The sequence below is a fragment of the Rhinichthys klamathensis genome, unplaced genomic scaffold (assembly GCF_029890125.1).
Source record: "Rhinichthys klamathensis goyatoka isolate OS25496 unplaced genomic scaffold, OSU_Roscu_1.1 h1tg000384l_1, whole genome shotgun sequence".
NCBI lineage: Eukaryota > Metazoa > Chordata > Actinopteri > Cypriniformes > Leuciscidae > Rhinichthys > Rhinichthys klamathensis.
The window spans coordinates 24,997-46,666 of record NW_026606888.1 but is presented as its reverse complement, the minus strand read 5'-3'; the positions used below and the strand labels follow the sequence as shown (position 1 = coordinate 46,666).

Genomic DNA, 21,670 nt, shown 5'->3' with positions numbered 1-21,670 from the left:
AGTGATGGGTGAAGATTTTTTAGAAGAATCATGGGTAATTCCACTGATGAACACAATCATTTAAAAAATAAGTTGAAATAAAGCAGACTAATGGCAAAAGCTCTTCAGCAAAAGCATATAACATTGATTAACAACTTTGAAGCTCACAATAGCTGTCTTAAATTATTAATAAATTGTTACAAAATCCCCTATGGAGAACATGAATGTGATTTGGAGCCTACTTCCGGAACCCGGACTGCAGTCCATTAGGACCCCGAGCAAATCCCATTGGTTCAAAAGGTGCATTTAAATAATTACGAGATTTCAACGTCAGCGTTCACGTCCTAGTAGAGCTCGTATTACAACTTGTAAGCTGGGAATTTTTTGGAGAGCTCCTACTTGTACCTGACCGCTGAAGATTCACTTAGGAGTTGATAGTGTTGCTATAGAAATGCATAATTCCCAGCCCGAGCTCAGAGAAGAACATCATGTGTTGTCATCTCGAAATTAGGGTAATTACGACATGGCGTGAGCCCAGCTACAGACCCGATTTCTCACGACACTGGTTTCTGTTGATATACAGGTATTCAGCTTTGCCATTGAAATATCTGACCGCTGATTTCAGTGATCGACCAATCAGAATCGAGCATTCCAAAAAGACGTGAAATGATTGTTGATACACATTCCTTACAGGGTTCTGTACCTGGGGAGTCTTCATCACACACACTGATGATATTTCTTGTTTCTTTCATTATATGTGTATATTTAGACTTTTATAATCAACTTACCTTCTTTTCAGACTAGGCTACTGTATTGTGGTTGAAACTATGGTAACACAAAGACAGACAAGCAGACAGAGCTGAATCGGTTTGGGCTCATTCTGCCAGCCATTGCTTTTTCCCACACAGTCAAGTGTGGGTTTGTCGTGTCTGATAAGATCTCAATGTCTTCCATCTACACTTTTTCAAAGGAATGATCCAGCGAATACTCATGGCCGCCACCTCCGCCAACACCCACACTCCATTGACTAGGTGCGCTGGAGTCAAAGAAGCCTGTGGAATACCTGCAATTGTTTGAGAGTGTGTGTTCATGTCTGTCGGCGAAATAAGCCCACTCTATCTGACAAAAGCACCTTTAAAACCCCGTTCTCACAAATCACAAACTCCAAAAAGGGTGCAGTTTGCAATTGGCACTGTCATTTTTATTAGTACGTGTATACTGCAACAATAAACTTGTACTGGTATACAGACAATTTCTTTTTTTTTAAACAAATTTGTTCACAACCTGAATCAAATATTGTTTTGTTGTTCAGAATAATGAAATAAGTTCTAACTAGAAAACCGGCAAGCACCATCAAAGAAAGGGACCAAAAAAATCCAAGAAACAACGTGAGTGTATCCTACAAATAGACACACCACAATTAGAAAATAGAATTTCAATTCAATTTTTTTTTATATTAGTTTTCTTTCTTAAAAAAGCTAGTGCAAGTACAATATTTTACACAACTTACAGAGTATGCACGCATATGGAAATAAAATGAACCAAAAGAGCAAAAACAAATTGCCTTTCACAATTATTTCCTACCTAGGGCTTTATATATATATATTTTTTTTACATATATTTTCCTTTATAAGTAAGGTGCAAAACACAACTTCCTTTCCCAACAACCATCGCTTGCTACTGGCCAGAATCCTCAAATTCAATTCCAAGAAAATAGAACCTCAGGATTGGATGCGACATTCAATTTTGCAACTTTAAAAGTCTCGCTCAACATTTCTGCATGGTGTCTAACATACTATAGGTCCAGTAAATCCACAGCACTGAAACTATGGAGAAAACAACAACCTACTGTACCTCCACTGAATCAATGTTTTTTGAACAGTAGGTAGAGGTCCAATCCGGAGGTTTTATGATCGTGGATCTTTCTGCCCAATGGCAAGTGAAAAAAGAAACTAGAAAAAGCTTCCATTTCCCTTCCAATGGAAGACTTCAAATCTCTTTATGACACGACCCGCAACACCTTTAGTCCAGCAAACATGGGGTATTACTGCTATATCTGAACCCACTCCTTCCTGAGGAATGACCAATGGCTTCCTGTTTCACGAAACACATCTTAACATTTCAATCTCAAAAAGCGAAAACAAACAGGGGAAGAAAAATGAGAGGTGGCTGGACATTTAATGATAACCGAACTCTGTTCACCTGACAAGGTGTAGAGTGTTATTTCACCTCCTGCTAATAATTGATCTGGCCTCAGCTTTCAAATTCATGAGAAACTACCTTCACCATTCATTCAGAATCTACACAAAACATACTTGGAAATGACTGACATGTTAAAATCAGGCCTAAAAAGAGTACAATTTTACAGAGACATCTTATTAAGCATTCATTGGCAAGAAATCCAGAATTACAAAATGACCTTTTTTCTTGAAGATATGTATAGTTGTACAAATTCTGAAGGATAAATACACGTTACGAGGCTGTTGATTGCTATGCGTGAAGGTGACATTGTGTATGTGAAAACAGCATCTGTACACGAGTCGGTTCCGGCCTGTCATGGTCAAAACGTCCCTGGCGTTTAGTTCTCAGTGGTTAACCATGGTGGAGTGTCCAGTTCAAACCAACAGTGACAAATACTCCTGAAGATTCAACACGAGTCTCATTCCTGCGCTCTGGTTAGGCCTGGCCAGATGAGGGTAACAGAACACAGGATGTACCTCTCTCTGAGGAAGCGTTTGTCAGTTTACCGGCTCACCAAAACAACGTGAGAGACGAGGGCCGGGCATGACTCCTTTTTTAAGGAGTGCGCACTGCATTAGCACTGATATAGCTGAATGATCATATATCAATTATAGCATTAACAATAAGACTAGATACAATACCCATATCAAGCAGCCCATACATCAGGGTGAAACAAAACCATAACGTGGGCTTGTAGAAGATTCTCAGCCTGAGGTTATTAATCCAGCTGTTTGGACAATTGACATGATGTCAAACAGTCAAGTTGAACAGAGAAATCCTGACTGATTTTACAACTAATTTCAAAGAAAAGCAAACTAAAAATAAAGTTGTATTTCAATGAGAGCCACAATAAAAGAAACAACTTTTGATTTATTTTTCAAACTGCTGAAACTCGCAATCCAACATTCATCTTTTTTGTCATTTGTGCCAGAGTAATGAAAGTAAAAACAAGGAAAAGTCAGCGGTGCTCCTCTTATGAGAGAGAGAGAGAGAGAGAGAGAGAGAGAGAGAGAGAGCCGTCACAGAGTCGCTCTTAAAAACATTCATTAAAACACTTTCTCTTGTCTCCTACCATGATAAAAGAGTGCTACAGAGGAGACCGAAGCAAAAGTACAAAGTCCAAAGTACATGAAGCAAGGTTAAATATAGAACCAACATAAAAATAAAACAAAACAGAACGATGGTGTTCGAGCACACATCAGTACAACAAAAAGTAAAGTCATCTCAGGTTCGTAGAGGACCATTCAAATGTTATTTCAACTCTTTGTCCTCGTCGTCTCAACCCGTTGGACCCAGGAACGGGCCGAGACGGAGGGAATTCGTATTGGAGGGGAGAAACTGCGATGACACCATAGTCTCACTCTATCTTCCTCAGGATTAGAAAGTGCTGAAACAGTATTATCAAGTCTATCTATTCTATAAATGACAAAAATGTGCATTTTGTTTTCGTTTGTTTCTATAAAAGTGGTCCCCACTTTGATGAGGTCGATGAATCATTTCTCAGTCTTTTTTTCAGTATCTTGCATGTGTGAGGATCTGGGCTTGTGACGTCAGAAGGACAACAGGCAGACGGACAGACAGCTTGTGATGGGGACAAACAGACTGACACAGACGCTTTCACGGAGACGGACAGAGTGTTTTAGGAAGGCCTCATATGGTGTAGAGACATTGTGGGAAACCAAAGCACAGGGCCAATGAAATGACTGATTCTGGTTACAGCAGTTTACCACACACAAGAATATATATATATGTGTGTATGTATCTTAACATGTACAAAAACCTTTCAAAGGTCACACAACCTCCTCGACACACACACATTCACACCTCTTTCCCATCCCTGAGTAAGCCCAAGGAAAGATTTTGACCTTTATCAGAAAAGCAAATGATTTTGTCATAATGTCAGACACAGCAAACTCACCCCTCTGCCAAAGTAAATGAAATGTGCAACATTTCAACAAAGTGAAACACTATATTTGCCATATTTACTCACAAAAAGCTAAATAAAATAATAAAACCCACAGCCTACAAATAATACCATTTGTGGGAGAAGGTGTATGGGTTACACTTTATTTTACAGTACGTGTACTTACAGTGTAGTTACCCAAAACAATTAAAGTAATATAAAGTAACTACATGGGTTAACATTAGGTTTAGGGGTAGGTTTAGAGTTAGTACCTAGTTATAACCCAGTTACTGTAATTGCTATAATAAGTACACAGTATGTACATGCGTAACAGGACTGTCAAATAAAGTGCTACTGGAGTATGAATGGAAACCACAGAAACAGTGCTACATGCAGATGGCACAAACTGTTACGCGTGAACATGTCAAGCTTAAACAGAAGAAGAGTTTAGAACATCACCACTGGGGTTTGAGTTTCATGTGACATTGATGCTAAAAAATAAGGTGTCAAAACAGCATCCACCACTTTTAATGTGCTCTTATTTCTCTTGTCTCTCAGCACTGGAGGTCATAAGAGACTCTCATTATCAGCACAATAAACCACCAGCTGTACCATGTGCATCTTTTATTCTCTTTGTTTGTGATGACCATTAAATGTGATGGCACAGAACATCTGTGATGTTTCATTCATTCAGGACATCGCACGTCAAGCATATTCAATTCATTTGCAGTTGGACTTATTCCTCGAAAATCAGATAAACAAACAACATGGATGTTCAAATTAATGTCGATAAGTCTTAAAGTTATAAGTCCAAATCCAAACAAATAACATACCTGGAACTGAACACGTACACTTGCTTGTCTCCTGGTCGATAACAACTGATACTTAAAGTCAATATGAGTCAAAATCGAACCTATTTACTTCCTCAATGCTCATTCCAGGTCTTATTGTGAGGAATTCAAATTTCAAAGAATTACCACTTAATGTCACTTAATGGATACTCTTAACCAATTAGCAATTTAGGTATTATTTTAGCAAACTCGTACTCAGTCTGACTGCATTCTAGTATAAAAAGCCAACTTTTCTTGATTTCTTATTTAACTCTGGAATATATCAGATAATGGAAGCAAAATGGGTTGAAACATCAATTCACATTGACTTCAATAGGTATCGTAAGTGAGATACATTACAAGTAAATTACAGTCATAATTTCAACAGGCTAGGCAATATGAAACTCCATCACAAATACTGTCAAGGTTCTATGGCTATGAATGAGCGAGAGACAGATTAAAAAGAAGAGAAAAGAAAAGAACGTTCTTCAACTACAGCGGGTGTGCCGGGTGAGAAAGAGGTCGCACGTACATGCCAGGCAACAGAAGGTAGCTAACGGTTGCGGTTGGGTAAACATACTCTGAGAGAGGCGTACTGGTTCTGTATGGGCACCTGAAGAGCATCTGGAGGTCACTATCGATTACGGGTTAAGACGGCTAGGAGGGGACAGACTCTGTCACTGCATATTAATTTACATTTCTCCCTGAAGTTACTGAGGGCTGGCTGTGCAAACCGCAAATAAACCTAAAGAGGATAAAAAACAGATTGCTGAGGTCAAACAGAAGATCTGGCATTGATGTCCGGTTCTCTGTTTTTTTTGGTTCAGCACTAGAGACTAGGGGTTATTGCTACGTGCTGTTGTTCGGAATGCTTCTCGTATACGTGGAACCGCACTGTGCAACCAGAAGGAGGCAGACTGTAAAATGATCGAAGCAGTGAGCAACATCGAAACACTGATCATTACATGAAGAGAAGGACAACAGTGAAAGGTAAGAAAAACCAAACAAATGCAAGACCGATTCGCCATTGACAGTCATGTTCTTGGGGTGGTTCAATGGACAAACAATATCACATCTTATTTCTAGCTTTTGGCCCAAAATAAACACAATGAAAATATCAAGTTTGATTGGTTGAAGCAGATACATCCACACATACAATCTAAGTCAAACTAAAACACGCACATTACAAGGGGACAGAGACGCCATGTCAAATGGAAAAAAGAAAAAAATGCACGATTGTGGTGTTGATCTGAGAAACCCTGTTTTATTATAAAAAAATAAAGCATTTTCAAATTGTATATGGGGTGCACTCACCCACCCTCCACCACTCATTAAATCCATCCGTCCATCAATGCATCTTTTATTTTCAACTACAACCCTTCTTCCTGCCACATCTTCACCAACCCAAGCTAACTTGAGTGTGGCCGCTCGAATGACTCGACAGGTTTGCAGGCTACAAGCTATGACTTCATCCACCCCTACGGAGCGAACGCCTTTGACAAAGCACCGTGCACAATCATGTGTTTGTGTGTAATTCAAACCCCCCTTAAAAGGGGCTTCCTTGTCTTCCTAATGAAAATTAAACAAACAGACCTGCAAACCAAGCAAATATGTCAAGAAACTGCTACATTTTTAGTAAAAGTTGGGTTTTCGGCCCTGTCCTGTGCTGGCAGAAAACAAAATAAATCATGTTACTATCTCTCCAGATGTGCAAATTGCAATATTCTTTTAAGTAGAACTTAAATATCTATTTATAATATGTGTGGTATGTACACACACACAGACACACACACACACACACACACACTCACACACATTCACACAAATATTCTACAGATCACTGAAATTACTACATGACTGTTTTCACATACGTTCGATGAGTCTTGGGGGACGGGACTAAAAACGTGCTCATGTAGTCTTACGCTCTCATACAGTAAGATAGATATAGCATTTGCAGCTCTATACATGTTAATGTACAAAAAAATACATGACATATTTCAACATGATTGAAAATTACCGTAACCGTGTACATGTGTATAAGCCTGTGCGCAGCTGCACACAAACTCGCATGCGTGCACGACCACATACATTGCTAACAAACAGGTATATGACACCCTTCGATCATCCAAAGATTTCTGTAGCCAGTTTCTCACTTTCACGTCAACTCTCATATCTCTTGTAAATATATAAACAAGTCTCTGTATTTATTTCCATCTGCATTCACACTTTCATGACTCTTTTTGCTTTAAATGACTTAAATGGCAGTTGTTTAAAGGGCCACGGCCTCTTGTGCCCGTCTTTACTCAAGCCGTCCACTTGCTTCAGATGGCTAAGCCAATCAGACGCAATGAAAAAAGTGCTTCCTTTAAAGCAGTCCTCTTGGGGACAAAATCTCATTGTTTGCTCTTGCATCAACTGTTACATTCATCCTTTCACGGCGACCCTTGTGAGCAAATCACCTTCCCACAGAGTGCCACACAACATCCAATTCATGATACAGCATACAGTACGGTGTTCATGTTAAAAGATCAACAGAAAATAGTAGTAGCAGTAATAATAATAGTAATAATTAATATAATAATCATCATCATTTGACTCAGTTGACTATCAGCTAGTGAGCATGACAGGTGTTAACTAAGTGCTTCAGGACAACACTCATCTCATCCTCCTCAGACAACTTTCGCTCTCTTTCTTTCGAAATAATCTACTTTCTTTTGTTTGAACAAAAAACAGGTGAGACGGCACTAAAAACAAGGGACTACTCACCACTGTGTTTGTATGCATCAAGAAAGAACCCATCCTGTGTCTACGTAAAAAATTACCCCTGATTGCAAGGTTTACACATTCATCACAAAAAAACAAGAAAAATCTACCCATCAAGGTATGATGGGAGGGTTTGAAAAGTGAGACAGAAAATTAAAACATGCAAACCTACAAAAATAGTTAAATAAAAGGTTAGACAGTTGGATATATAAAAATAGACTCGTCCATCTTCCCTGTTTAAAATTATAGTTTCGTCTTTCAATGGGGCAACTGTCCCCGCTCAATGACATCATCTCTCTTGGCCGGTACCATAGTATTTGGAAACCTCTTCTTGCATTTCAATAAATGTTAATATAATCTATGCTAGTCTAACTGCGCTGACGATGCTGCTCTATATTGTTAGGATTGATTTGGATAGTCTCTTTTAGTCACAGTTAAACAAGATGGCTGACATCATGTAAACTCCTGCAACCAGTGGAGGAGTGATTTCCGTTCTGCCACCATTAGCTATTTTTATTCACACCAGTTGTTCATCTTCCCTTACTAACATTTTCAGGTTCACTCAGCAGATGAATGTTTAAATTGCCACTAGGTGTAGTTGAACCAAGTTTGTCTTAGGACATCATAGGTGAGAGACTAGAGAGACTTAGCCTTGTTAGCTGTGACTGATTGTATATACTGAAGCCTTCAGGATATCATGCAGTGCTCAGTTGTCTCATTACTTTCTCACCTTGGACTACATCTGCCCTGATTTTGACCAATCAAATGAATTGCACCAATTGTTTGTGTAATATTGAATGCATCTATTACAATGTTAGAAGTGATCATGTACACACCGAGTCAATTTAGCCTTTAAGTATAGTAATCTGGATAGAAAATCAAATCAGAACTAAAAATAAAAAAACATTCTGAGGGCAAATTTTGCTTTTAAAATCTGACAGTCCAATACGTGTTCACTTGCCAATATTTGATCTGCCTTCGATACTGATTTTAACCTCTTGAGGGATGAAGGAAGGCTTGGGGAACGTTAAAGGGGGCTCTCCTTCAGGATTTTCTACTTTGCAGCCCTCAGGGGCCGACCACCTCCTTTTACGGCCTGTGGGTTTACCGCCAGACTCTGATTCAGTGAGCGGTGGTGCTTTGCAGATGTCTCTTTCGCCAAACCTCAGTTCTCCATTCTCTCTATTGCCTTGACCGCCTCCACCTCTCTGATCTACACATTGCCCAAGTCCATTTTCCTGTTCTGTGTGCCGAACACCTCCACGTGTGCCGCTTGAGAGTGCTTTTGGTGATTTAAGGGGTGGACCAAGGGTAGGCGCATCCAAGACTTGCCCCTGGCTCTTCTTAATGGAGCCGTTCCTCAGGTTTTTCAGGGTGAGGGAGATGCAGACGTCACCCACTGAAAGCTTGGTGCATGGCAACTCGAGCAGCTGGCTAGTCCGTTCTGGACAACAGGATGACCAGCCCTGGCCAAACACAAAGAAAGGATACTCTACTAGAACCTCCACGCTGACCTGCAAGAAAAAAAAGGGAGGCAAAAAAGAGGAAATGAAATTCACACAGTAGAAGTCATGCACAAATGCCTGATGATATGAATGAATGCCTTTGCTAAATAGCATCTGTTAATCAGCGCCTCTCAAACTGACAGACTTTAGAACTGCTTTTGAGTGGGTGGCCCCATCTCAACTCCCAGACAAACGAAGCAGATTTTTCATACAGCCTACTCACAGTACAACAGAAGGAAGCAGAAATAAGGAATGACTCAATTCTGTCAGTGAATCCCACACAAACTAAACAAAGATGCCATGGGGACAGCCAGGGGAGGGATTATGGAACAGGGAGATGATTTCAGCTGCCAATTTACCCCACATCTAGTTACACTGATTGAGTGCAGGTGGAGTTCATATAGGAGGACATTCTTTCACACAGTCAAGCATATAAAAAATAAACTTAATGACTATCAAATGGTTATTCAAACAGATGATAAAAATGCATGAAAGATGTAATAAAGTAGAGAAGATCCCTGGGCATTTGTAAATGCCGTAAAGATTTTTCCCTAGTGAGCACTGTTAAATATGAAATTAAATTAGCCATCTTTAGATGCCATCTGCATATTATAAAAATGTCTTTAAGGGGCAAAATATATTGCCATTTATTTCCACTGAAATTCCACCTCTTAAGACAGCAGGATTCAAATGACTGGAATTCAAATGTGAATGATAACATAAAAAAATGCACTTTATATACCTAATAATAAATATTCCATAAAAATATACAGTATAAACATACTTATGAGCATTTGAAAAACCATTGCAATAGTAATTTAGCAAAAAACAACCTGTGCTATATGTTCATAGGGGTGGGCAACATAAGCAAAAATATATATTCTAGAAAACATTTATTTTGATTACAATATAATTACATAAGGTCTTAGCCAATAGTCAATTTCATTACATTATTTTTTTCTAATAAATTCTTTTACTACCATGTGCCAGTGGTTCTGTACAATGATCCTATAAAAATGTATATCATTTGACAAATTTCTACTGTTATTTCTACTGATTTATCGCCCACCCTTATCCTTGTATATATGGGAAATAGATGCTCAGGTTTGTCATCAAACATTTCTAAAGCAACTGTAAAGCAAAAATATATTACCCCACCTGTGAGCGATGTTCTCCTACAGCAAACTGTATAATAGCGAAGTTAGGTGTATGACTGCTGTCGATACGCTCTACAGTGCTGGAGTCAATCTTCAGCTCATTGCTGATCTCAGCACTCTGTATGAAATCCTCCGTCTTCAGGTCCTCTACCCGCTTTAGTTCCCCATCTGCCAACTGGATGATGGAGCCCTTTGTGAAGTAAGGGGGCAGGGAAGGGGCTGAGGGTGGTGGTGGAGTCGTCAGCAGGCTGGCAGGGGCTGGAACCACAGGCAGATGCAGCTGGGCTTGAACCACAGCTGGGGCAGGGTGGGAATATAGAGCCGGAGGTTCAAAATTCTCCACTTTGGGGGCCGTTGAGGTGACGAAAGCATGGGGCAGTGCCGCAGACAAGTGCGTTGTGGTCGATGTAGCAGTAGCTTCGGTTCCACTTACTGGGATGATGACCGGCTGAGTTCCAGGGATGACCAGGTGCTGGGGTAGGCTGGTGTGGTAGCTGAGAGGTTGCTGGTGCCCTGTGCCGGCAATGTAACCAATGATGGGCTGCTGGGTGGAGTAGAAATTGGTGGAGGGGAGGCCCAGGGAGAGTGACTCTGTGGTGTTATGCGTGGTCTGGATAACTGCATGGGGAGACAGTGTGGCAACTGCTCCCTTCAGATTGTCCATAGGTGGTGGAGGGGGAGGAGGAAATGGAAGGGAGACAGATGAGGAAGAACTGCGGGACACAGGTCTGCCTGCACAAATCCCTCCTTTTTCAGTGTGGGATGTTGGGGGAGGCAGCTTGTCCAGTGAACCTCCGGGATCAGCAACACTGGAGCTATGACTGTTTGGAACCAGCACCAACGAGGTCCGCATGGCTGTACTGTCCTGCGCATATTCAGCAGGTAGCACCACATGCCGAGCCTCATAGTGACGTGGGCTCTGCTGCTGGTGAATGTGGTGCTGATGGGAGGAGGAACCCCCTTTGGCAGTGCTGCCCTGCTTCCCTGCACTGGACTCGGGAGATGGACCAAAGCGTCTGTCCTTTTCCAGCTCTCCGTTCAGCACCACCCTGGACCTCGTCTCCTCTCTCTTGGGTAAAAGTCCATCTGTGTACTGAACTAAGACCTGCGAGGGGCCACTGAGGGGGAGCGTGTGGTGAGGGTGTAAGTGTAGAGGCAAGTGAGCATGGGGTGATGGAGCAGTCCGAGGGGATACGCTTAGAGGAGAACCAGCAATGTGGACGTATTGGGTGGAGTGGGCTGAAGAGGTGTTGTCAGTTGTGACCAGGCCTGAACGGCCCAAATGATGGTGATGGTCAATTTTAGATACTGGAGAAATGGAGGTGCCGGCATAAACCTCACGTTGTGTGGTAGTGGTGGCAGACGAATGGGGAACTAGCGGAGAGATGTAGCCAGCATATGGTGCAGTATACGGAGAGCTGATGAAATGTAGATTATGAGGCAGGGGTGTGTACTGGATGGTGCCAGTAGGCTGAGAGAGGGGTGACGTGTACACTGCAGGTATTGTGGTCACTGTAGGTAGAGCTCTGGTTGAGTGCGTGGATGAGGAAGGTGCGCTTTCAGCCATGGCTGACAATGGTTTGTATTGAGGCCCCTCAGGTTCTGCGGAGGTGCTGATGTGCTGCCGCCCTCTGTCATGCCCGCTTGCCAGACTGGCAAGCCAGGCCAGGTTCCCCCCACGCTGGCTATCACTTGCAGGCGCCATCACCATAGGCCTAACCTCTGATGGCAGAGTGCTTGCTGGGATTTCACGCTTCTTTGGAGGCAGGCATTCATTGCTCCGCTCCTGGTTTGACTTCATGGTGTCTGAGAATCTTGTACCACGCTTCCCCCTGTCTTTTCTGGCTCTTTTCCACTCCCTCTTGGTCTTAGTTTGTCTTGCTAACAGAGTGTGCCCTCTCACTGATTGGCTCGGAGCGAGGATGGGGATGGGGTAGAGAGGAGAGTGGTGGTGAGAGGGGAAATGTCCTGTTCCTAAGGTTGGATGGACACAGATTTCAGTCTTAAGCAATGGAAGTCACACCTGCTGTGGGAGAGCGGTCCATGCAATTCATGTGGAATCATTTCCCTCTGAGAGCGAGTCTCCAGGACTGCAGGAAGAACCTGAAAAATAACCAAGGCATCATTAAGGTTGTTTCTGTTTTAAGACAGGCCCATTTAAACTCTGTCAAGACACTTTAAAGTAAAAAGCTAGTTCAGTGCATTCAACAGCTTTTAAAAATATCCCTATATATGTGAGTAGTAGTGGTGCACGATTAATCATATCGCAATCGCGATGTCAAGCCTATGCGATTATATGACGCAAAATGCTGCGATTTTATGAAATAAATAAATGCATGTGTGGACATCACAACCCATTCTCTCTTGAGAGCTGTTTGCCCATTTTCTACACCACTAATAAAAAGAAGACCAGTCAGTTTCAGTTTAGGCAGTGGCACGTGTGGCGCGTATGGTCACGTCGTGACTTTTTTCCGGCAGCGCGGAGAACAGGTGAAGATGGATGCCGAGCAGACGGACACTGGACTGGTGGCCAGAAAAAAATCTACCTCTGTTATATGGCGATATTTTGCCTATAAGATAACCGACACTGAGCAGAGAGAGCAGGGCTGCCAAATCTCACTCATTCAGCGTGAGACTCACGCAATTGACTTTTTTCACACGGCGCTCTCATGCCACACATCCATTTTATAACGCAGAAAAAAATCGCGAAGCAAAGAGGACACTGACACCGACAGACTAGACAGAGCAGGTTACTTTTGATATGAAACAAATCATCAGCTCTCAAATTCTGTCAATTTTATTACGAAATTCAAACAATAGCGTTTTGGCGCTTGTAAATATGACGTGACAGATCGTGGTCGTGAACCGAACATCTCTTACTCTTTAATAGTTATTAGTAAATAAACACAAATGAACAATAGGTGTGTTGAAAGATACAGTACAACTTACCGAAATGTTTATGCCTCATACATAATATCGATCAATCAGTGTTTTTCAACCGCGGAAAGAGCTGGAGAACAATAGGCTATGTCACATAATATTACATTTACCTCAGGAAAGCCATTTGATAGCACGTTAGTTGGCTAGACAAATTATATATAGAGAGGAGTATTTTGCTAAATATGTGCACTATATTACATTTTTATTATATTTTTACTTATATCATTAAAATATTGTAACATTGTTATTATAGCCTAGAAAAAAACTAATTATATTTAATTTGAGTTGTTATTTTTAACCTTTTAATAATAATACCAGCTGACAGGGTTCTCTGTATGTTTACAGCATTAGGTGAGATATTTTATTTTCTTGAGAAAAATTAACATGTATCTACTGTACCTAATATTTATCCAAATGAAACGATATTGAATCAGGATCGGAATCAAATCACAAAATCAAGCAATAATAAAAACAGTAGCCTACCAGTCATTGTACCATGTAAACATTATAACATATTGTCACTAAACTTAACAAAATTCTGTTTAGTTACCAAATATTTTGACAATCACAATACACATCCTGCTTATGTCCCCGTTTGTCTGGACAGAATGTTCAAAATATCTTATTTTCATGAGCAAATGTCCTTTTTTATTTGATACTATTGTACTATTGAGACAATAACAAGTTTGCAGTAATGCAAAGATGTCATCATTTAATTTTGTAAAAAATATTATTTTAATTTGAAAACACTTGAGTTGAGAAATACACATTTCAGCATTATCACTAATCTGTGTAAGTGCATTTTCCTTGAGAACTAAGCAAGTTGACTCATGAAACCATTTGTTTATTATATCGCAATCGCATTATTGACCTAAATAATCGCAATATGACATTTTCCCCAAATCGTGCACCCCTAGTGAGTAGGCACAAGTATCTTGTGGATAACACTCATAGTGTGTGTGTTTGGAGTATGTAAGTGGACCACCTGTAGGACAAGATGGAACACACAGTGTGAGCATCATTGATAATGAACCAGCACTGCACTCAGGGCCTATTTGAAACCAGCAACACATTCACCACCATGCAACACACAATCAAAAATTAGACTGGAAGCTCATCTACTATACTGTGAAAACGTGATATAAATGTCTTAAAGTTTAAATGGAATAGCATTCGTAACCCATTTTACTTCCGTAATGAGTAATTTTTCCAAAAAATGATTTTCAAAGAGAAAAAAGTGTAAGCAGGGACTATTTTATCTATCACGAATTGACTGAATTGTGAAAAGTTGGTGTTTATATGGCATAATGGAGATAGATTTAAATTGACAAATTACTTGCTTTCAGTATTAAAGGATTACATTAACCAACAGCCCACATGGCTCATGACATTAAACAAAAGGAAACATTTCACATATTGATGCAAGATTACAAACACAAATATTTTTTTCTTTGGAATAACATGCACTAATGAATTAATGAATGCATACATAAAAACTTTCTAATTGGATGGATTTGATGTTAACTTTAAGAGCTCTCCATCAAAGTAGGTGGAGAGAGTATGGGGATACACGTGGCGAAACAGTGATGTTGTGCAGTGTTATGGCTTGTTTGACATTTCTCCCTGAGCTCTACTGATTGGACCCATTCAGCTGCGTCTGTTGTCCAGAACTGGTGGGAGGGTGGTTTTGCATGATAAACAGGCCCTGATGATTTAACAAGTGTCGCAGTGCTATAAAAGAGCAGGCGGATTCTGCTGTGAGGGAAACCTACCCATTAAGCCGGTCTGTATAGCGGCTTACTTTTTTGTGTGTATGCAACACTTGCACTAAAGTAACTAAATGTCCCATAGTATTACTCTGATGTTTTGGATATGTACAATGCTAGCATCATGTTTTTTGGAGCATCAAGTCTTACTGGACATGGCACCAAGCTAATACTGTACTATGGTAGCAGTATAGTAATCTTGGATGTATCTTGGAGTTACAGGTATCAGATGGTAGTACCATAGTATATGCAAGTACCATGGTAATACTATATGATGCACTGTACCATGGTGTTGCACAATACTATGCTTGTTTGGACATGGCAATGTATTCTATGAAGTATGTAGCATGAAGAACCAGATAAATGCCATTGTATATGAATATGGTAATCATTTAGAACAATGATGTAAATTAAATTACCATGGTATTACCATCCGATACCATCACTATATCACTGAAGTGTGCCTGTCAAACTCTATATCCTCAGACAATGTTTTAAAATTGGACAAAATAAGAAACATAGTTTTGTTCAATGTTTATGTTTAGGTTCACAAAGTTCATGCCATCACTTAAAGCAGACACAACAGCCCTCAGCTGATTACAAACAGCAAGAGCAAGTCCTCTCTGTTTGCTCTTAAGTCAAAGTAGTGTAGAAAGGTTACACAACAGCTAAACATCATTGATTGACACTATTGACATTGAGCAGGGTGTTTATTCTCAGCAATCTCTCAATCAGTGTTTTCTACCTCTTTTTTTCTACTTCTCACCCACATCAGTTACACTCTCATTCCTTCCCTTTGGCTCATATATCTTTTCATCTCTCTTTGCACCACCCCCAACCTCTCTTGTAAGTCTTTTTCCTTTACCATAATTTGCATCAGACAAGGGCAATCAAGCATGTTAATAACCCAATTATCATAATCATTTTAATTAATGATTTAAGTAATCATGCATGGTAGATGACAATATTATCTAGATGGTATTATAACTTACTCTTAAGGCAATTCTAAAGGTTTAAACTGGTCTCTGCCAGGTCCTTGAACGCTTGCGGTGAACTAAAATCTTTATGATGAGATTATATTTGAAAACTGATTAAAATGGTAATCAGTGATTCATTGTTCCCAGTTTGATGTACGATACATCTCGGTTTAGTCTCTGCAAGAGCATATGATATGATATATGCTTCCCATGAATAAAAGCACAACCAAAGACACTCTTCTGCATCTGGATTTGCGTACTTATCAGACACATTTTAAGCAAAAAATAAAATCAATAAGGTATGAAAACTTGGGGGAAAAGTAGTAGCAGAGAACTATGAGCTGGACGGCTCTTTTCATGTTTAACTGCAATAGGTACCAAGACTTGTTTGTTTATTTACTAGTTTAAACATCTCTTGTTGTTAGCACGTCATAGGTCAAAGAACATGCGGGTAAAAGGACAATGCCACCATGGCACGTGTGGAATTTACACTTCCAAGAATGTACTGATGACTAAGTAAGTACCAAGCATGACTGGTACTTAGACTATGTCCAAACTATGGAAGTCAATGGGGTCAGGTTACCGACATTCTTCAAAATATCTTATTTTGTGTTCAGCAGAACAAAGAAACTCACACAGGTTTGGAACAACTTAAGGGTGAGTAAATGATGACAGAATTTTCTTTTTTTTTTTGGGCGGGGGGGGGGGGGGGGGGGGGTTGGGGGGGGCGAACTATCTCTTTAATACATATTTATAAAAATGACACTAATAAAAATGGCAAAAATGCACAGCAAAATTACTAAAACTTTAACTAAAATTTGAGTGCCATGCTCAACCTCAGGTCGATAATTTCTCATTCAAAAAACTGTAACAAAACAAAAATAATACAAAATAAATACAACAAAATATGAGCTCAAATAGTGTAGAAATCACAGAGATTTTCAAAGAAATTTCAGAAATCTCAGATTCTTTTATAACTATTATCTGTTGTTTTTATAATCTAATATTATATTATTGTGAAAAAACATTGAGTATTCCTAATTCTTATAAAAAAAATTATTAAACAATAATATGTAGCCTACTTTTTATAAATAATTTTTAAAAAGAAATGTATATATCATTATATAATATTAAACAGCGTATATACAATATAAAATATATATAATATAATAATAAATGAATATACATTTATAATTAATTACATTTTAACCTAAGTCTGAAAAAAAGTTAATGGAAAAGTTATTTGCCAAGTTCGAGTCCCAACTTGGTTTATTTCTGATCCTGTTTTGCTCTCTCCTCTCCTATCACTATCACTATCCACTCGACTTCACCCATCCAATAAAGGCAAAACATATAACTCAAATACAAATTGACAATACAAAAACAAAACAATTATAACTAAATATCAAATCAAATCATTTAAACTCTGTCCAGCACCAACCCCGGGGACTGGAAAAAAGTTTCAGAGGGAAAAAACATAATAAATTGACTGACAGATAATATTATAGGTATTCAACCTCTATGGACAACTGTGACTGTGGCTGCATGCTTTCGTAGTATGTACTAAATAGGGATGTGTAGTACATACTACGAAAGCATGCAGCCACTATATTACAAAGAAAAGCAGAGCAGAAGAGAAAGAAGGCCACAGTATGAGAGAGAGAGTGAAGGCGTAGTATATTCTCAACTCAACTGACTGCAGCTTACACAATTCTTTAATGAATGTCTGATACTGCAGGGAGCCAGTTAGGATTAATGACACTGATGCCAATGGCTGGTATTGTGTTTATACACACACACACACACACACGCACACACACACACACACACACACACACACACACACACACACACACACACACACACACACACACACACACACACACACACACACACACACACACACACACACACACAAACACACACAAACACACACACACACACACACCTCTGTGGTATCCCAGGGAAAGCCAAGTCCTAATCTTTCACAGTTGGGTCCTCTCAGCCCTGACTGCTTATCCCTCAGGATTAAACCCAACGCACACACACACACACACACACACACACGCCTACAGAGCTGGGAGGGAGGGAGCAATCTACTGACCTACATTAGCGAGAACACTATGCTACACCTACACACACACACACTTGAAAAATAGCAAGCACATAGCAACAGAAGACCAGCACAGAGGCTCATTCAAATACTCATTAACACACACACAACACACACACTCAGACACACACCTCCACTGCTTCCTAACTGTAAACTAAGAGCGTAGTGAGAGCTGAGAGAGAGAGTGAGAGAGAGAGAGACTGCAGTATAAAAGCCTTGTCAGCTGGATCTTGCTGAGCGCACTAGGAACAGAACAGTATCAGATGACCTGAAACCTAAACTTATTGTCCTCCATCAGCCCTGGCAACACTATGAATCACGTCCCCGGGGCCTCAGAGCGACGGAGAACCGCGGGGACAAATCAGAGACATTAATCAAAGACATTCACTGTGAATCTAACACAGACATGAATGAGAAGAAGCATGGGCTCTCAGAATGCATTCCTCTCCATAAAAACCCACTCGCATCGCAATAATGCAGCACAACATGTCATCCACTGAGATCTGTGGGCTGCATTAGTGGGTCAACGGGAGATGCCCGTGAGGATGACCAGGTTTAAGTCAATATAACCTCAGCATTATTGACAAGAATGCAACTCTGTGGACACAACCAAACGCATTGATTTAAAATGCAAAAACTTGGAAACAACTATCACAATAAAAATAAAACCATGGAAGGCAATATATAATGTATTACATTTATTTTTATACTGTGCGTGTCACAGAAGTTCAACTAAAATTATTTCAAACATAATTTTTCAATATTCGTGTATAATTATTAACTATGATTTTTATCACGTCATATTAATTGAGAAACTACACGAAATATTAGAGTAATTCTAAAAACTGATATATCCACAGAAAAACAGATTTTCGGTCATTTTAGTGTCAAAAACTATTTTCTGAAAGGAACTTATCTTTATCTTTAAACACAACATAATGCAAAAGTCTAATTCTAAAACCAAAAGTGACAGCAGTCTCAAAACCTCTAGTGAGCTTATTACTTCATAGGTACTGATAAATAACAGTTTAGAATGGTCAAACGTGCTGTCTAGGCAAGTAGCTCACTAGCATTTAAGACACAACCTTACTGTACTGTAGATCTTTCCACACTTTTCTGAGGCGCTTTCCCTTTAAAAGGTGGGCAGATACTCACAAACTGTCCCAGTGCCTGATCTCTACAATGAACAGCACAGAAACGGATAGAGCGAGTGAAACAGAGACAGGTTGTAAAGTAGATACGACGTAAGGAAAGAAGAAACAGAACACTCTCAGGAGAGAGCGAGAGAGAGAGAGAGAGAGAGAGAGAGAGAGAGAGAGAGAGAGAGAGAGAGAGAGAGAGAGAGAGAGAGAGAGAGAGAGAGAGAGAGAGAGAGCTTTGTAGCTGCATGAAGAAGTGCAGCTGAATGACTTGCACTTTCAAGTCCAGAGATACTCATAAAGAACATGAATCACAAAGACAAGACAGAGAAAGAGAGAAACTGTACTAGAACTCACTAATGTTTCTGTGCCTTATGAACCTTCACAGTTCGATCATTAACGCTCAAACACTTCATCAATACCAAACCAGAGAACTTGTATTACAGTAGACTGCATTTCTTTTGGCATGAGTTTTGGAGTCTTTACTCTAGCATTATGCACATATTACACATGGTTTGTTTTGCTTTAAAAAGCAGCTTATAGCGCCACTGTGTTGACTACTAATTATTTTAATCTATTTTATAAGTTCAACAAAGGAAGGATCTTTTTAAGTACCACCTGAAAGCTGCAGTAATACCCTTGGCTACAGTTGAGAAACACACTATAACTATAACAGAAGTGCTAGAAAAATAGACATGCACAATCTCTAACATACATGCATTTGAGTAAAACACATTGTAGTGGGAGTGCGTAAAAGCTTACCATGTTGTTCAGAGAGGCCATTTGAGTCGCTCTCTCAGTCTCTCCCTTGTTCCCACAGGAGCCACACAGGCACAAAGACACCCTGACACCTTACGGAGGCACAGCGGTGTGGCCGGCGTGAACCAATGGCCCTTCCTGCTCTAAGTCATGGCTGTGGTCAGGCACTGCCCCCTGCCCCGCCGGGCCCCGTGTGTCACACAGGAGCGCTGAGCTCTGAGCCCTGCCTGCAGCACTCAAACGTGCGTTATGCAAGGCCAAGCCAGGCCACCAGTTCTCCCCTTCCTCTCCCTCCCTCGCTCACTCACTCGCTCAGCTCCTCCCACTCCTCACCTCACTGCGCACCACCAACTTCATCAGGTATTCATTCAAAAAAGACACATGCCAGCTGGCAGTGTGCCCAGACTACACTGCTAAAGAAAGAGAGAGCGAAAGAATGAAAGAGAGGCAGAATGAGGGAGGAGATCAGGGAGAGAGGGAGGGATGTACAGAAAGACGGAGGAGGGAGGCGAGGGAACGAGAGTACGAGGGAAATCGAGAGAGCGATTGAGATTAAACCAGAGAGAGATGAAGAGATATAAGGCTGTTTCTACAGCTACAGGCACTTCTATGTCCCAGAGCGGATGATTATTATTCAAATGAACAGATTTTCTTTTTGTTAAGCGAAGATCACATTAAATCTGGAAACTTTGCAAACGCCTTTTTTATTTTGCTATAGATTTAATTGCTTTACTCTTTTTAATTCATCACAAAATTTCACTAAATCTTTTATGAAATGATCTAAAGAGTAAAACCAGCACTAAGCATTTACTACTGCAAATGCTTTAGTTTAGGGTCGGTAAGACTTTTAAATGTTTTTGAAGGAAGTCTCTTATGCTCACCAAGGCTGCATTTATTTGATTTAAAAAAAAAAACACAGTATTCATCCTGTGATTGCAAAGCTGAAATTTCAAATTTTGTTGCTCAAGAAACATTTCTTATTATTGTCAATGTTGAAAAAAGTTGTGCTGTTTAATATTTTTGTGGAAACTGTGATACATTAAATTGAAATATTTTGTAACATTATACATGTCTTTACTGAAACGTTTGATTAATCTAATGCATCCTTGCTGAATAAAAGTGTTAATACTTCATATACTAAACACACAAAAAAGTTACATAAATAAAATATAATACTCAAATTACAACTGTTGCATCATATGGCAGGGGGGGGTGCATGAGGCATGTATGAGGCATTTACATTTCGATAAGTTGTACTGTATCTTTCAACATACCTATTATTGTGTATTCGTGTTTATTTACTATTAACCAGTAGTAAAGAGAGATGAACGGTTCACGTGCCGCTTGAACTGAGGCACTACAGCGATCTGTCACATTTACAAGCGCCAAAACGGTATTTATTGTTTGAATTTCGTAATAAAATTGACAGAATTTGAAAGTTGAGAATAAGTTTCATATCAAAAGGAACCTGCTCTGTCTTGTCTGTGTCAGTGTCCTCTTTGCTTCGCGATTTATCTCTGCGTGAGAGCGTGTGAAAAGTGTCAATTGCGTGAGTCTCACGCTGAATGCGTGAGAGTTGGCAGCTCTGACTAACTATA

General features: G+C 40.0%; 1 protein-coding gene across 2 annotated transcripts in view; it reads right to left on the bottom strand.

The window, feature by feature from the left end:
- Positions 1-6,813: 6,813 nt before the first annotated feature.
- The window catches only part of atxn1a (ataxin 1a), a 32,441-nt gene continuing 17,584 nt past the window's right edge, over positions 6,814-21,670 (bottom strand). The window contains exons 1-3 of one of the 2 annotated variants that reach the window (XM_056233948.1): positions 20,076-20,356; positions 10,380-12,481; positions 6,814-9,230 (exon numbers count right to left, since the gene is read on the bottom strand). In XM_056233948.1, coding sequence (XP_056089923.1) covers positions 8,670-9,230; positions 10,380-12,179 — 2,361 coding nt within the window. In that variant the 5' untranslated portion in view covers positions 12,180-12,481; positions 20,076-20,356 and the 3' untranslated portion in view covers positions 6,814-8,669. Of the gene's footprint in view, positions 9,231-10,379; positions 12,482-20,075; positions 20,357-21,670 lie in introns of those variants that run through there. The other variant, XM_056233947.1, reaches the window with a different exon arrangement.